Here is a 19,181-nt window from a genome sequence, read left to right on the forward strand (position 1 = left end):
GAAGATATTCAAGTGGGCAATAAGTATATGAAAAGATTCTCAGTACCATTAGTCATCAAGGAAATGCAAATCAAAATCATAGTAAGTAGTACCACTTCATACTCACTGGAATGACTACAATAAAAAAGATGAACAATAGCAAATAATAAATCAGAACCATCATAAGCTGTGAGTGGGAATATAAAAACAGTGCAACTGCTTTAGAAAACAGTCCGGCAGTTCTTTAAAACGCTAAACATGGAGGGGCCTCCCTGGTGACGCAAGAGGTTAAGCACCGCGCTATGAGGCAATCCGCAGCCTCTGCAGCACGAGTTCCATCCCCGGCCAGCCAGGGAGCAGCCCACATGGCTCAGCAGACCTCTCCTGTCTCGCCCGCTGCTCCCCTCAGCAGTGTATTTCAGTAAGTCTGCCTGTTCTGTTCCCCACTCTGTCTCTGGTGAATCCTCTCACCCCCCACATCTCTGGCCTGTACCCCAGCTCTTTTATGCATAGATAAATAAATCTTTTTTAAAAAAGAATATACTTAAAAAAAATGTTAAACATGGAATAATCAGCATCTAATGTAGTTTATCTCCTAGGCATATACCCAAAAGAAACAAATTTGTACATTTTTATAAAAGGATAATTCATAATAGTCCCAAACTGATAGTAACCCAAATGTTCATCAGTTGATGAATGATACATAAAATGTAGTTTAGTCATGTGTTAGAATAATAATTTGACCATCAAGTGAAGTGAAGTACAAATGCTGGTAAACCTGGAAAATAGGCTAGGTGTTCTAAGAAGCCAGTCACTAAAGATTGCTTGTATTTTTGTGTGTTCTCATTTATATAAAATGTCTAGAGTAGGTAAGTTTTTAGAGATAGAGGCTTGGTAAGATGCTTAGGCTTGGAAAGCTGGGGATTTGTAATAGCTAACGAATGTAGGGATTTTTCAATGGAGTTATGAATGTTCTAAAATTGATTGTGGTGATAGTTGCAAGACTCTGAACATGCTAAAAAAATCATTGAATTCTATACTTAATTATGTGAGTTGTAAGGTATTTGACTTATATATTAGTAAAGCTGTTACCCAAAAAAAGTATTTCTACCATAAGTTAACTATTAATTTTAGTCATTTGTTCATTTTTTTATATATTTGTTGATATTCTTTTTCTACTTTCTATTAAAGATCTTTTATTAATAAGGAATGTTAATGAAAAATTAGCTTTCTAATAAGAAACAGCAGGAAATAGCTGTTGCTTTATATCCATCTATCTAGTCTTTCACCTAGTCTTTGAAGGGTATCTTTAGAAAGATATATTAGAAAGTAGTAATGGTACTGGCATCAAAAGAGAAGAATTGAAAGAAAAAATATAAGGAATGGAAGGAAAACATATTTACTGATAACCTTTGAATATTTTACAAGGAACTTGTATAAACTCCCTCCCCCCAAATTTTATAAAAAAATTTTAAGCTCAGAAAATTTTAAAGAATTTCACAGTGAATACCCATCCAGAATTAACATGTTTGACTATTTGGATTATCTCATTTCAAGCTATCCATCTACCAGTTCATTATATGTTTTCATATATATCAAAGTAAGTGGCAGTCATCAAATAGTTCATTACGCAAATCATTAACTGGAGCCCAAAGCTTGTTTACATTTTTTTTCTTTTGAGAAAAAATTTACATATAATGAGATGTACACTTTAACTTATATTATAAAATAAACTCTGACAAATGCACACATGGGCAACCCAAGTCCCTTTTGTGTATATCATGTTACCATCACCTCAGAAGGTTCCTTCATGCTTCTCAGCAGTAAATATGCATCTTCAGCAGAAGCAACCATTCATCTGATTTTTTCCCTCTATAGTAGTAATTGTAGAACTTCATATGAACCCATTTATGTAAGTCTTCTTTCACACAATATATTTTTTGAATCATCCATGTTACTGTATGTATTCATAGTTCCATTTTATTGCTGAGTAGTATTCCAGCGTAAGGCTATTCCACAGTTTGTTTATCTGTTCTATTGGTGGGCAGCCAGACTGGTTCCAGATTTTGGCAAATATGAATAAAGCTCCTATGAACAATCTTATTCAAACAGGTACTCATTTTCTTGTATAAATACCTCAGGGAAGAATTCCTGCGCCACTTGAGATAGCTTTGCATTTTATTTTGTAAGAAACTAGCAGACCTTTCCCCCAAGTGATTTTACCATTTTGAACATATATCAACAATGTATGAGAATTCTAGTTGCTCCATAGCCTCGTCAACATCTGTTGCTGTCAGTCTTTTTAATAGTAGCTATTTTGTTGGCTTTAAATACTATTTCACTGTTTTAATCTGCATTTCCCTGATGACTAATGATACTGAATACTTCTGTGTGTGTTTATTAGATTTTTGTGTAATGTCTACTTAAATATATTTTTATTCATTTTAGACATACTTTCTAATATCTCATGATTTCTCTGATGATGTTAAATAACATAATGATATTATTTGTAACAATGCCAAGGTCTTCTCCTAATGTCTTTTTTTTACCTTATTGTCTATTCATAAATCATGTCAAAATTGCCAGATTATGCCTGCAGTTTTTGTAATTTCTACTTTCAAATTTACCAAAATCATTGATATATATTTCTACCACTTAGAACATGATTTCTCAGATTTCCCCAATTTCTTGCTATTAATGATTACAAGTATGAATATTTGGCAACATCCTGCTAAGAGTACAAATTACTTAGGAGAACTGTTGGGTTTCTAACTAAGGGTAATTATTTCCTTCTCATTTGACAGCCTTCCTAGCTTCAGAGAAGGAGGTCTGGCTGCAGACTTCAAGATATCTTAAGAATCCCTACTCTAAAATTATAGCATTCACTTCTGAGTTGGACATCATAAGTAATTTATTTATCATATTTGTTGGTTTTTAAAGAATGTGCATCAAATGCCATTCTAACTCTGTTCCATATACCAACAAGATAATGTTTTCAAATTGCATGATTTTCTTTTGTGCTGTAATGTTTGCTGTAATAACATTTCATTGATTAAAATAGCGGAATTGGTTCTCATGTGATATATTTGAAGTGGAGTAGAAACCACTTTGTACTCTTTATATATACTGGTACATATAGTACTTTCTCAGAACACTGTACTAGACAGAGCTGATATCTGTAGGGATTATGTATCTGCAGAAGCGTTCAAAAAAGAATGCAGGTATTAAAAGAAATAAAGAGAATATATTATTTTTGTTTGTCTACCCTATATTTACTCTAATGCCCTTGAATCAAAGCATTTTTGGTGAAAAGTTACAGTTAATTTTTACTCCATTTATGTGGGATTTAGTAGTGAACTTCAAGCAATACTATTTGGATTAAAAAAATTTTTTTCAAAGGTATCCAGAATGCATAGTTTAAAGGTTAAGGCTTAATTATTTAAAGTTGATTTAAAATGTCATGGACTTTAAATCTAATTATTAGCATTTAAATATAATGGCTTGATATTTCAAAGTTAAGAATACAGATTTTGCTTACTTCTTTGTATAATATGCTTGCTGTTTCATTTTGTGAAAAAACTTAGATTACCTACAGGAAATTCACACTTGGACACACTTTTGTCCTCTGAATCATTTGTCCTTACAGTGTAAAAGAAGGCAGATAGCATCAGAAAGTAAATGGGGAAGAAGGAATCAAAGTAAATTTAATCCTTCCTCTGAAATGTCCCTCTTTCCCTTTCCTCTATAGCCTAAAGACCAAGAATCATTTTGAAAAAATATTGGAGGAGTGTTATTATCATTGTAAAATTATGTATTTATATAGTTTGAATTTAGGCCTATTAGAGAACAATTAAAACAAATGCTGTCCTATTTTTTAGGTTTAGATTGAGGTTTTAAGGAAGCAACATATCAATTTTCAGTAATTTCTATTATTTGTTTTCACTTCTATTGACAGTAGAAGGTAATAGGATAATCATGGTAATGATAATCTAATGTCATTTTAGACCTAGTAAGAGCAGATTATCTGACCCAGATAAAATAATTAGAAATTACTGAGCTTAAAAATAGTGGATTTCTAATCCCATTTCAAAGGTTAAAAGATCTCAACACAACCAGATGTTTCTGTGGAGTTGACTAATCTTAGGCCCATTTTTAAAGTATTATCTTTGATTATATTTAGATTTAGTTTTAAATAGCATTAAAATAATGTTTTCACATTTTCACTGAAATTAATATTGAAGTTAAAGTGTTTTCAAAACAATCTGCTTTGAAGCATTCTTTAATTAGGGAACAGATTCTTCTAATTATTTCTTACTTAGACTGTTTAGCTGTCTCCCCCCCACCCCCCGTTTCTGAATGAAATGACTAGTGATGTTATTATTAATGTAATTGATGTTATCAGAATTTCTTATTGAGCAGTATTTCACACACAGCCAAGAATAATGTCCATTCTGATGAGTACCAATACTAATAGTGCTGTGTGATTACATTAGTCATGTTTTTAGTCATTGGGCTTGGAGAGAGTTAATCAAGAAGTCCTGTAACAGCTGGTACAGCGCCTTCTGGTGAGGTTCTGACAGTGAGCTATTGTATACCGTGACACTGCTCTGACAGTTTATCTAAATTTTGTATGCAAGCATTTTTGTTTTCTGGGCTCCATGGAGTTTATGTAATAACTTAAGCTTTTGATGGTGTCTCTGAAGCTTCGTGCTTTTCTCAGTTGTGTTGAGGTTGACGCTAGGGTGGGGAAGATGTATTTCCTTGCAGTTTAGTAAAAGTCTTTAAATGCTCAGTGAAAGATTTTTGCATTTGGCCTTACAGGTACTAACTTTGATTTCTCTCCTTAAGTACTGACTCATGGTTATCTCAATAAATACAGAATCACAAATGCAGGGATGCCTTAATTTTAACTTGGCTATCTTATGCAACAAGAAGTATCTTATGTTCAAAATGGTAAATTATTTTAAATGAGTTTATTTATTAAATAGTGCTCTCTATATCTAGACAATTAGTGGACTTTCACTTTACTTTTAAAATATACCTAGAAATGTAGTCCTGAGGTTAATACTTAGCAATTAAATTTTGCCAAGTATCCCACTGACTGCTGTGAATTAGCAGCATTTAGCACAATCTCGGTACAGATTATATTGGTTTACTCAACTCCAAATCAGCATTGCAAATATGGAAATCAATGCTAATTATGCTGAAACCAGTTCACTTTTCATAAAGGAATCTCTACAGCATTCTGGGTTTTTTAAATTATATTTTTGTTTAATTAAAACAAAATGCATTTCTAATGTAGTATTTCCAATATACTACATATGAAATATCTTCTTAGTTTTTTAAAACCTAGAATATTCATTACAATTTAAAATGTTGCTTTTAGGTGTTTTTAATATCATATATTAATATTGTCTATAATAGTAATCTTTGAATTTTGGATATAATAGAAAGTTTCATAGAAACTAGACTCCTCTTTACCAAGGAATTTAGTTTAAATACATACTAAGTTACATTGTATGATAATATAAAAATCTTTTTAAAAATTCCTGCTATCTTCAAAATGATTATATGTAGAATTGGAGTGATCTTTATCATAAACTTATCCCTATGCGAAAATGTATTTGTATTATATCATCTCTGTTTGCTTAGTGTAATATACTCCTTGGAAATATTTCTCATAAGATTAAAAGTAATTAAAAAATGTTTTCAATCTATTTATATATATTTTTTCAGTAGGAATAGTGCATTTTAATTTTAAAGCATTGTTAATTGCTTAAGTGATTAAACAGATGCTTTTTTTAATGGTAAGGAAGCTAAACATTTGAGTTTTCCTTTTACTTGCAGCTTTCCCTAGACAATCATTTTATTATCTCATGTTCTGAATCCACATAAATATTTAATATGACTTTCGAACATTATAGGATAGGAGAAAACAGTAAAATCTTATGTTTTAGTTAACTTGTAGAGCCTTTTCCCTCAACGATTCATTTGTTTCTCTGTCCCTTTTTACCAATATTTAGTTACTACCATCTTACATCTACTCACAGCCAAAAATCTTACTGAAAGTATACTTTTGTTTTAAACTAAGAGTATTTGAATTTGAGTATTAACTGCAAGTAATTTTTAAGCTATTTTATATGTTTCTAAGCTCAGATTAAAGTCTTATTAATACAGTATGTCATTGTATTAATCGTCCTCTCTGATGGCCTCTGTGTTTTCTTGCAGAATTACTTTTTTGTATATTTACTTGACTAATTTCTCTAGGTAACAAACTCCTTGATTAATAGGTACTCAGTAAAAATTTTGAGATAAGTGAGTGTGGTTTATGCCAACTTTAGAACTTTTTAAGAAAAAGATAGATTATAAACTTGTACACACTGGGTTTTATCTGTATATCCTCCCATGGTCTCTGTCATTCTGTCTTCCATTATAAAAGCCATTTGTTTGTGTAACCATTTTTAAAAGTTAAATTCTGGTGTAGTGAGAGGTTATATCTCTAAACTCTGTCAGAAAGTGTTTAGTAACCAACTAGTAAAAACTAGGAATGTCAGTTATTGAGGAGTTATTAAGGGATTTAACATATATTAATTAATCTGTACAAAAACCTATGAGGTAATTATGACTTGAAGAATGAGATGCAGAGTTTTAGGTTTTTGACAGTCAGAAAGTGGCTTGAAGAAGAAAAGAATGGGAATTATTTTGGAAATACATATTTAGTGTCTATAATGATAAGATCTGCCCTCTCACTTTAGTTCCATGATTGATTAAACGTTTATGTGAATTTCAGTTCTCTAATGAATGACTTATCTGGTGCTGAGTTAGAGATGGATATTTAACTCTTTCAAATGAGGGATAATAATGGATCATGTCTTCATTAGATTGGCAGGAAATTTTCTCTCTAGATTTCAAAAAGAGAGAAAGAAATTTAAAATAAGGAATCTGTTGTTTCTCTCCATGTTCAATTAATTTAATGCGGCAGTGTATGTATTGAGAACACACTTTATGCTTGTTAGTGCTATGATGCAAAGTTCAGTGAGCTGTGTTGATTAAAGTTCAGTTGATTAGAGTTCAGTCCCTGTGTTGATTAGAGGTCCTAGAAAGTCACAGAAGTCCATTTCAGAAGTAGTAGAAATTAATAAGAGATAAAACAGGTATATAATCTCTAGTTGTGGAAAACTTTCCTGAGAATGTTTCTAAGCTCAGATTAAATCAGCAGTCAATGAATTAGGTATGTGCAACAGTTGAAAGCATTGCCAAGACCTATAATAAAGTGATCATTGAGGTTAGATTGAACTCACTTCAAGGAGTCTTTTTGATAGAATGTTCTTACTTTCATCATGTCTTCAGACTGTCAGTCTATAAACTCCATTTAAAAAAGATTTCCCAAAGAAAAATAAATAAAATAAAAATATTTCCAGTGTTAATCAGATCCAAAGGCAATTTTCTTACTTCCAGACTCCAAAGCAGTAGTCTTATAATCAGATAGATTGTTTATTCCCTTATATGCCATCTTCAGATATGCCAAAGGACTCTTCAGCACACTCTCTCTGCCATATAAGAACATATATGGCAGTGTTGCATAGTAAGAATGAACTCCAAGCAGGACGAGATATTGGATGGATTGTATCATTAAGTTGTCGTGTTCCAAGAGGACTGGATTCTCTGATTTGTTAACCAAGGAAAAGTTTGGTGATAAATTCTTACTTGTCCCCCATCTCTCATTTTTCCTAATAGGCAATGCATACCTTTTTTACCTTTTCTGCTAGGAATTTTTTTTTTTTTTTCCCTCATTCAGGCATAATCTCATTAGTTAGGATACAGCTTTCATTTGTAGCCAAGCATATTTCCTTAGAACTTGAAAGACCATTTCTTAGGGTAAGATCAGCCAACCATCATGAGAAGAAAAGCATGGTTGATAAAGTAGGTAAGGCCTGTGTTTCTGTAAGTCTTCTGTTTCTAGTTTATTCTTTTTTGTTTTTAAAGAAAAGAAACTTACCCTTTTTTTTAAATAGGAAAGCATTCTCATGTCTCTTTTACTTGTATAGACTAATGAAAATCTTAGATTTTTTAACATAAGATCATATTCAGACATAAATACTTCTGTGGAAGTAAGATAACCTAATGGTAGATCCTATACAATCAAAGCTTGTTTCTTATCAGTCCTTGAAGAATGGATTTTACTGGATAGCTGTGATTTACACATAACTAAGATTTTATAAGCTATACTTAATGAAGATATATATCTTACTGGCTATTTTCTACTGGTCCCTACAGGAAATACTAAATCTTAAAGGAATTACATGTCCAAAAATATTTTAATTATTTTTAGTGTGTTTTTTTCATTTTTCATTTTTTTTTATTTTTTACATCATTGTTCATTTTTAAAGAGTATTTGCTTCCCCCACCACCCCCAGGTATAGTCCTCATAAAGTTTCCTTCACCAATGCACCTGTGCACCATCACCTCAGTCTCCTGTACTCCTCCCCCTTCCCTCTGACCCCTCTCCCTCCCCCCACCTTACAGTATGTCTCTGATTTATAATAGTCCCTTTTTTGCTTTGTTGTGTTTTGTACTGTTACTATTTTTTTACACTGATGTCTTATTTGGTTCCCCTATATTCCTGCTATTAGTGAAACCATCCGATATTTTTCTTTTTTCCTTCTGGCTTATTTCACTGATCAGAATTCCTTCTAGCTCCATCCTCATTCTGCGAATGGCATGAGTTTGTCTTTTTCGATAAAATATTTCATACTTCTCTCTGCTTTGTAAAATCAAAAAACATGTATTATATGTAATTTAGCACTTGAGAATAACTTTTGGTACTCAGTATCCTTTCTTCTTCTAGTTTGCTGTTTCAATTGTGAATGTGTTTGTGTCATAACTTGTGTTGCTCTAGTGCATTTAATAAGTGCCAGTGCAATAATGTTGTGACATGTTTGGCTGTTCAAATACAAATTATACTTTTTCAGTAGTATTCTGGATATCAAAGAGATAAGCATTTTCATTTCTAGTGGGGAAAAATAGCATTTTTTAGCTAGCCTCTTAAATCCTGTTCATAAACTCATGGTGAACATCACATCCTTTGATAGAGTAACCAAACATTTACAATGATTTAGTAGGTAGTAGTCTACTTATTTCTTGGAACACATTCTAGAAAGATGTCAGAAGTACTTGAAAAAACTTTTCTTAGATGAAGTCCTCAAAGTTATAATCTAGTATATTTCCATGTAATAAAAATTAAGTGGTCTGATCTTGCAATGTTACCATAATTTTTCAGTCTATTCATAGATCTTCTGTTAATGCTAATGAAGCCAGTATGTTTACAATCTTTTTTTTCTGTTTGTTGAATTGTTTTTCTTATATATTTGTGTTTTGAGCCTCAGAAAACACATAATAAGAAATTGCATTATTATGAAGAGACTGACTTTTCTATCGAACAAAAGGAAATAGTTTTTATCAGGATACACTAATCTGTTAACTTCCCTGTTTTGAAGTAATAGATATTGTAGTGTGGTGAATGCCTTGTTGAATTTGCGTTTGCTTACAGAAATCCAGAGCCAGTAACCCTCTTACGCTGTTGGCAGTTTTCTGTTCTTTAGTATCTTTCATTTGTCATTGGGTATTTATTTTTTTTTGTACATTCACTGACAGTTGAATTAAAAATAGATACTAGACTTTTAAAAGGATTATCAAGGAAAGGAGTATAATAAAAGGTTGTATTTCAATGAGGTGAGTTTCTATAATTTTTGTGAAGTTTGTAATTGAAAAAAAATTTTGTTATGCTGTAACACTGATTCTGTTTTTTCAGGGGAATTTTGGCAATGTATATAGATAATTTAAAATTCTTAGTACTCATACATAAACTCTGTATCTTTAGAAGAAACTGAATAAAAACATGAAATACAAAGTCTTGATAACTTAGTTACTAAGTATATTTTTTTAATTTTTAATAGGATACAACATCTATTGAAAAGATGTCAAACTGTTGTGAAGAAATGTAAGTATAAATGAAGTCTATGGTGTTATTATTAAAAATGGAAACAACTGGTCACATTTGAAAGATGTGTGCAACATAATGGAAACATAATTTTCCTGGTGTCTTGTCTAGGGCCTGAACTAGACAAGTGTAAATCAGTCTTATAGCAGGAATCTTCTAGCCATGATAGTTTTTGAGCAAAATAAATACTGATAATTCTTGTTCCTTGTCTAACTAAAGTACATTGAATTATTTGTCCTGAAAGTACATCAAAAGAGATTTGCTACTGTGTTGTTGACACACATTCTGTTAATCCTGAGATTCTCCTCTGCTTCAAAAGTTCCTCTTGGTTGATTGACGACACAGATACAATATCTGCTATCCAGAGTTAAAACTCAGCTGCATGCCATAATGAAAGAAAAGCTGTATTTGTGATGCTGGGACACAATTCATCAGAGTCCAGTAATGGATCCCCAGCCAACCTGTATTGTTTTAGCTGACTGAAGTGCACCATGGGAGTGCTGTCTTTCACTAATAATGCTGTCTTCTGTAGATCGAGGCCCCGAAAGCCATGGCAGCAGACCTTCTCAGAAGTTTTTGGCACTCGTTGGAAGATCCTGTGGTTTATTCCTTTCAGGCAGAGGCAACCACTGCGAGTTCCCTACCACTTTGCCAATCACGTCTAAACAGATGGATGGTGGGCACAGATGGGTCCTCCATGCTGGAAATGCGTTACAGGTTTTCTGATAATAGAACTATGACAGTCTTCAAGTCAATTAAAATCCACCCACCAATCTTAGGCATCATAATGTGCCCCAGGCTTTATTTTAATAGTGATCTTGATCCTGTTGTGGGACTAATACAAGATCTATATTTAAGTTTTAAAGCATGTTTACTTTCAAATTTGGTATCCACAGGGATTTCTTTAAATGCTTTTGTTATTAATATCAAAAGGCAATGATTGGTTTAAAATAATTTACATGATTTCTTTTAGTACTGACAATATTACTTATTTTAATTTATTGGACATTTCAGATGTTTATTTAAATTTTCACTCTAAGCAGTACTAACCAAATCTGAAATTAATTGTTCAGGTTTTACAAAGGTTGATACATCTTATATGTAAATTTTCTTTTTCAAGTACAATATAAAATATATACTTCCTTTTATATGTGCTGCAGGATTTTTTAAAATACAGTTTAGGATTGAATGACAATAAAACAAAATAAAAGGGGCAGTGTTTTCTTAGAAGTAGCTTTCTAGCTTTTTCTACTTTTTCTTCATCAAAAGAAAGTAAAAACACCACTAAAATAAAACACCAACTACCTACCTTATTTAGAGAAAGCTTAAATTTTTGGTTCACATTAGCCCTCCATTTTCCTCCCTATACCGTTGTGTTAAGTGGTGGTGGTTAAAATATTTGCTCCAAGGAGAAATTTGTGAGCAGTGGGCATGTAGTCCTATTTTACCCTAAGGTTTTGATGAGGGAAAAGGGTAGAGAATTTGCAATAATTTCACAGATACTTTTTCTAGTGCAGTTATATTAGAATGCATATGTTTTTAAGATGCTAGTATAACTAGGTAATATATAATGTACAGTATAAAGAGGAATATTGTGCTTTTGAAAATACATATACTTTTATTTACCTACTAATAGATCTAAAACTGTACAATAAAGGTTTATATTTAATAGATATTGGCCAATTGACATTGAAATTTTATTTATAGGAAGTTACTAATAAATGTAACTTTTGTCTATCCATAATCAGTCCTCCAAATTGAAATTAAATTGAAATTGGCCAACGATGATTTAGATTAAAAGACCTTTTATTAGTAGCTAGTGTTAGGAAATGACTTTGAAATAAGAAAATTTAATGATCTATATCACTAGCCATATACAAATTAAATTGCAAATAGTGATGGTCTCTTGAAAAGCATAGAAATTTGTGTGAAAAGACATGTAGCATGCTTTGAAAAAAATTCAGCTTTAAAATTTTTTTCCATTAGAATACTGCAAAATCCATGTATCTTTAAAATATATATATATGTGTGTGTGTGTATATATGTGTGTGTGTGTGTGTATATATACATATATATATATATGTATATATATATGTGTCAGTCTTTCCCTTGAAGAGAAGATTGAAGGGGTTTTCTGTTCTTGGCGCATGTCAATATTTTCCTTTTAGTTTTGATAATAAGAAGTCATACCTGGGAAATCACGAGAACAGAAGGTTACAATTGTCAGTCAATTAATTATGTTCTTTCAGAAATTGTAAATATCTTCTAAAATAATAGACTAAGCTGTTCTCAGATATAAGTACCATGTTTTTCGTGTTTGATTAGAATGCTTTATTTAAAAACTTAGAGTGGCAAATGAAAATACTTATTGGTGCTGATAAGATACATAGTAAATTTAATATGAAATATATTTATAGAGCTTAATGAATCACAGAATTGGTAGTTTGTGTCAGGCAAATAGGTTCAGTTTGTGCTAGCTAATTTATTGACCAAATTGACCTGGTATTAGAACTATCTATTATAAGGAAATAATGTATAGATATTGTAGATAGATCAGTTGAATGCCTCATGTTGAATATATTCATTTCAAATGAGGGCCTTGAGAAAATCACAAAGTTTAGTCAAGACTCCTTAAAGTGCTTTATAAAACATATTTATATTTCATATAATAACAGCTACTTTGAACGGTACTAGAGATATTCAGTACCAACATTTGCTTTAATAATGAGAAGCAGTGGTGGTCACTTTCCCAATTATGAGGATTTTGTTTTATTTTTTCTTAGCTATCCCACTTATAGCACCCATCCTGTTCCCGCCTTCTCTTTTACCTTCCTTGGTCCTCATCCCTGTGTATTTACAGTTTCTCTAAGTTCCTTGAATACAAACACTAGGCAAGGAATGTGTGTGTTTTGTTCGAATGGCAGAAATGCTATATATCAATATGCTTATATAAGAACCTATATTAACGTATCGCTATCTATACTTAATCCTGTAACTTTTGGTATTCCCAAGTTAGCACACCTAACTCAGTTTTGTAATTCTTAGATAACTTGAGTTTCCTAGGGAGTATGTAAACTCCAGTGTTCTCTCTGCGCCCTCTTTTGGCTAATTGGTGTAATTATACTGGCTCTAGAGAGTTACTGCCTCATAAGTAAATTGTATAGTCAAATTCTTCATATCAGAGGTACAAACTTAGGGGGAGTATATGTACAAAAATGTAAAATTTTATGAAATGAATGTGTTCTTGTGTATATTGTCAGTGTCTAGTTCATGAAAATATGACTGCTTTTCTTCATTTATGTATTGTCTTTTATTTTTACTATCAAATTTGTATTAGATAAGGATAAACAAATGTAAACCATTTCATGAATTTTATGTTAAGCCTTATTTTGACAAATTAGGTTCTTAAAATGAGAAAAGATGTTACATTAAAATTTTACACATTTAAGATGTTACATTAAAATTACACATTTATTATGAAACAGAGAAACTTATTGTAGTTACAGTGGCAAACAAGTATCTAATATGTTTTATTGCATATCTAAAAAATACATTTAGTTTTCTTAATCTCAGTTTGGAATGATTTTTATCCTACTATTGCATTAAAATGTTAAGAAATAAGAAGTAAATAATTCTTTCTATACTTCCTTTCCTCATTTTTTTTAAACTTCCCTAGTCAGAGTTAGAGTTACAGCTACAGTTGTAGTAGCCAATTATCTATATATTCTGGAGAATCATGAAAATAACCAATGTTGTTGAGCATTTGAAATAATTATGAGTAGTGAGATTGCTGATCTGATCTATTTATTAGATGACCTATTTCTTCATCTTCCGTTACATTTTAAGAAAAATGTATGCTAAAGGATGTTTTACATCAGAAAAGTCGTTTATTAGACTTTTGGACATGAAAGATTTTTACCTAGAATTATGTTACATGTCCTGAATAGTTGTGTTTGTTGTTCTTTTCTGCAAAGAAAAATGTTTATGGACATAAAATTGTAGGTAAAAGTTGACTGAGTTCAGAATCCTTCAAACAGTGAACATTCAATTGTACTTTGTAACCAAGACTTACACTTTAATAATCAATGATCTTCCAGCATAAGAAAATGACTATTTTGCTGGAGTTGTATTAAAAATATTTATGTTTAATATGAGATAGCTATATTTAAAATTACAGTTAATTAACCTCTTAACAGAAGAAGGCATAGTTTGCTTTTAATAGTAATAGAAGTAGAGACAGTAAGCATACATAAAGTATAGTTTAACAACTGAGTTAGAATTGTCCCAATTAATGAGTGAATTTCTGCTAATGCTTAGTGGTATTTTTCTCTAAGGATTAAGGATTACAGCTATTTTTTATTAGACTTTTTCAAGTGACTTCTATTCTAGTAGTTAGTTGAAGTGCATAGAAGTAACATATTTCACCCAGAGGGGCATATTAATTCTGAATGCTAATCATAAACACTTAAGTTAGGACAACACTTCTATCCAGGAAGCATCAAGTTATTTAGATTATGACCACACAGTTTTACATGTGTTGGATCACAGGGTACTACAAGTGTTCTCACATGTGTTGCTATAAAATCATAGTCTGTCCAGCCCTGGTTTACAATGACATTAATATTCATCAAAAGAGCTGCTTGTTTCTCCCTGGACTTTTCTCTAAAAGTTTACCCAACACAAGTTCATTAGTTTATAGCTGCTTCCATTAAGCAAGTTTTTTTTTTTTAAAGATGTATTTATTTATACATACAAGAGCTGGGGTATAGGCCAGAGGTGTGGGGAGTAAGATGACTCACCAGAGACAGCAGGGAGCAGAATAGGCAGTTACACTGCTGAGGGGAGCAGCAAGCGAGACAGGGGAGGTCTTCTGCACCATGTGGGTTAGCACTCTGGCCAGGGATGGAACTTGTGCTGCAGTGGCTGCTATATCTTCCATAGCTTGTTAATGCTGAAATTTAATCCCTTGCGCCACCAGGGAGGCGCATTAAGCAAGTTTTTTACATGAACTCTAATATATGTAGCTATATCTCAAATTTATTTGCTAAACTTTACACTTACAAACATTAAGTAGTTTAGTAATAGGTACAAGTATTAGGTTTTGTTTCTTCTAATCCAGCTACTGTTGCTTTCAAAAATGTAAGTATTGGCAAGTGTGGTTAGTAAGTCGTTTAGTATGTTCTGCTTGCTAGTATTATTAACCATATAATTAACTAATGAATGAGTATATTATTTAATGTGCACATTTATTATTTTCAATACTAGAAATCATTCTTGTAATTTTCTTATTAATCATAATTCGCATTATATTCTGTTTTTAGCCATTTTCAGGGGAATTCTAGACTATTCCATTGTAGAATTTGAGAAAGTAATAGAACCAACTTGCTTGAAGTCTTCTGATCCAGTGTTGTTAATTCTTTAAACTGATATTTAGCATTTCTGCTGTCTTTATATGATGGTTTTAAACTTCAGGAAAGAGCTTTCGCTGATGTATGTATCCTTTTGTTATAATTGTTCAATTTTTAACAACAAATTTGCTGCATATTTGTTCTTTGGATATTGCAATACTGCCTGCTAGTGCTAATTTGAAACAGATATAAGTATCTTATTTAAAAATTTTATCATTGGTATTGCCAGTATTTTCCATTATTATATCTTTAATGTTCTTATGTCCTTTTCTTCTTATCCACTGTAGAGGACAAGTACAAAAGAGTAGTGAGTAGTCAAAATATTGGACAAAGAAAATAGGAGACCCTTATTAAAATTGAGAGAAGGTTAGCTAGAATATGGATAATCAACTTCTCAATAACAGGGCTGACTGCATAGACTTTCTATGACATTGGAAAACCTCCCTGCTGCAGTCATTTCAGCCTTTATCTCTATTGACACCATTTTAATGTAAGAGTTGTTAGTACATGTACTTATTTTATTCAAGGAATTTATAATGTGGGTCTCTTCAGCTGGCCAGATACTTTTGAGATGATATTCTACTTTTAAATATTATAAGTGTCGTGTATGCTAATATGAAGTATTAAGAATAATGTGGAAGGTGCAGCTATTTAATGTCAAGGAGGAATGAATAGGTTGCCCAAGTTTGATTGAGAAAACTGAGACCTTATTTATAGGTCTCAAGTATTACAATGAAGTTTATCACTAGAGGAAAAGTGATTTTGTATATAAAAGATAATTTTTACCTTAAAGTTTGGGCAATTTTGGAATTCTTGATACCTTGAAGGTCTTCATATCTTTCGGTATTGTGAATACCTGCAACATGTAATGTGCTTTTCACAGCTCAACACAACATTCTGATCTTTTTTGGTATTGATAGCTTTATATATAAACAAAAATGTGGACAAAGCTGCATCAACAAAAGATGTGTTTTCTTTTTGTAGATTCACTTGCCTGTTTGACTAAGTACAGGGTTTAGTTGCACTGACTGTTAACTAAAGGGAAAGCTTGTCTGCATATTGCTAAGCTCTGTGTTCTTGCCAGTATGCACTGGGTGACATTGTAACCTACTGGTGCCTGAAGTTAGTGTTTTACAACCTCAACAACTACAGCATCCTGGTGCTACTCACTTTAACATTGAGTGACATTTTTAATTCCTGTACCAAAGAGTTAATTTTCTTTTTGGTTGACTCAGAGTTTTCTTTTTACATCCTTGTGTTTGTAAAATAGAATTTAATGTTACAAAGAAATATTAACAGATCTTAGTTTTTGCACACTGCTGCCTCAGTTTGGTTGGTTTTAAATCTCACTTGAGTACACTTTTTTAGTTAGGCAGATTAGTTTGGGTTTCCTTTTGTATTTTAGTATAGATTGGCTATTTAAAAGGTAGTTTAATAGGTAGAAGTTACAAAAAGTAATTGAAGCACTTTTCACAAAATTTTTTTTGCAGGAATACATAAGAAATAATAACTATACTTTTATTTCTATAAATGAATTATATAGTTTATTGGACCCCTTTAATGAATGCTGAAACAAAATGCTAAAATTAGAAGTTATGGGTCTACTCTGATTACAATTGAAGAATACTGCATCTGTGTGTGTGTGTATGTGAGTGTGTATAATCTTTAATGGCATGAAAGAGTATTGCCATTTATCTATTTTCAAATAAAGTTTAAAGAATGCTTTAAAACCCACTTGCATATATAAACTTCCCCAAGAGTAAATGATGTTAATAGAAAATTGAACTTTATAAAAAAAATTAGAAGTCTGGATGTTGTTACTCGCTTTACGTAACAAAGAAGGGTAGGATTATTTAAAAGAAACTTAATTCTGCTTAATGATTCATTTTACAAAAATTATGGGAGAAAATGCCCTTTCGAAGTACTGTAGTAGTCCCAATATAATTGTGATATATATTCTATCCTGGATCCCATTTTTTTTTTCCCCACAAATTTTCAAAACATTCATTTAGTGTCCTTGAACTGTCACTGAAATGGTTAAAAATTCGGGCAAAAAGATAACAGTTTGTATGTACTGGAAAAGCAGACAGTCGCATTTAGGAATGTTTTGCATTATTTTCAGTCAACTGAAATCAACCTCATCTTGAATGTAGGTATTATTTATGGTTTTGCAGTGTATTCTGAATGGAAAAAAAATTCAAGCCTGAAATTTATGTGAAATGTGACTCCTGTATCTTTGAATGACACATAGAAATACAGATGTACATGTCATTAGAGGTAAATGCAAAATATGTTTGAAAAATTGGATGAAGCAACATTATGTCCCTAATCTGCCAATGATTTATTTCCTAGATTTTGTTGCTACATACTGATTTCTGAGTTATTTGCCTTGTTTATGTATCATATAATTTAGTGTGGCTGAATGTAATTTGTTCAGGGTACTGGGTGGTAGAGAATTTACCACTATCTGCTGTCCCCCAGGGATAAATATAAAAAGAAATTTCTACTTTAGCACAGGTAGAATAAAGCAACTGATATGATAGGAAGAATTTGCACTACAATCAGAGTGAGGTTCAGACAAGGGAGTTGAAAGTCCCAGGTGGGGGACAGGACAGGCTGTTGGTGAGACTGAGCACAGATGATCAAGCTGTATGAACTCTGTGTGTGGAGTTAAGTCTTTTAAATTCTGACTGCCAAGATTGACGAATAGGGACTATCTGTGTTATTTTTACACTCCTAAAATCTTGTCGCAACCTCAAATTGTGTCTATCATCTCCCTGAGAAGAAAAACTTTTATTTTAATAATGGTATGTTCCAATATCCATATGAAGATCCTGTTTCTAAATCTGTTGGGCATTTTTGCATTTAGTGCATATATTTAAATCTGAGTGCTGTTTTCCTGTGCTTTGTCTGTTGTTTTACCTTGGCTGTTCCCCTAAGAGCATTTAAAGAGAAATTGTCACAAAACTTCTAGTGCTGATGAATGATAATAAAGAATATACTCGTGGAGAGATAACAGGGAAGAGGGAGGTTAATGACATGTGAGAACCATGTTCCTGAAATATTCCTATTTACATGAAACATCTACACTGGTTCTTAAAATGAAAAAAAAACAACACATCATCTACCTTAAGAACAATTTTTTTTGAAATTTATTTTGTGATTTAATTTTATTCATGTAATATTTCTATTTTTCTTTGCATATTGTGTTTAATTTAAATTGTGGAATTTTTACTTCTCCTGAAATGTATTATGTATTGTATTTTTAGAAATCTTATTTTTAATAAATATTTTTTAAAAACATAGGGTTGTTTTTCTCTCCCTCCCTTCTTTATTAAAATCAACCCAAGTTCTAGATTTCAGCCCTTATCAGCCTGATAGCTCACTTTTTTAGTTTTATACAATTTGGATGACTGTTCAGTTAGTAACCTTAGGATATTATTGTACTATAATCTCACTATTAATTCATTTTCAAGAAGAAGAATTAATTCATTTCTCAGGTATACATGAGAGTTGAATGCATATTTGCCTACAGATGACTAAGATGGCTAGATTCAGTCTCCTAATTTAATAAATAATTTTGTAAAATTCTATTTTGTGGAAATTTTTTTTTTGAGGAATAATTTACACAATATAAAATGCAGAGATTTTAAGTATACGTCTAGGCTCTATTTTAAATCTGGGCATATTGAGTTAAAGCTTTTGCTCTCCTGAGATTACATTTTAATTAAGAGTATTTGGACAGCTTCTTATTGACAGATTTCTCAAGTCTCAATTGTCTTCTGTATGCCAGA

At 31.7% G+C, this 19,181-nt stretch overlaps 1 protein-coding gene across 2 annotated transcripts in view; it reads left to right on the forward strand.

Annotated features, from left to right (window-relative positions):
• ZDHHC21 (zinc finger DHHC-type palmitoyltransferase 21) overlaps positions 1 to 18,705 on the forward strand; it is a 69,005-nt gene extending 50,300 nt beyond the window's left edge. For both annotated transcript variants that reach the window (XM_037491849.2, XM_037491848.2), the window contains exons 8-9: positions 9,936 to 9,979; positions 10,512 to 18,705. In XM_037491849.2, the coding sequence (XP_037347746.1) occupies positions 9,936 to 9,979; positions 10,512 to 10,644 (177 nt within the window). In that variant the 3' untranslated portion in view covers positions 10,645 to 18,705. The remainder of the gene's footprint in view (positions 1 to 9,935; positions 9,980 to 10,511) is intronic.
• The last annotated feature ends 476 nt before the right edge of the window (positions 18,706 to 19,181 follow it).

This window comes from Talpa occidentalis, unplaced genomic scaffold, assembly GCF_014898055.3.
Source record: "Talpa occidentalis isolate TD23 unplaced genomic scaffold, MPIMG_talOcc4v2.1 talOcc4.7, whole genome shotgun sequence".
NCBI lineage: Eukaryota > Metazoa > Chordata > Mammalia > Eulipotyphla > Talpidae > Talpa > Talpa occidentalis.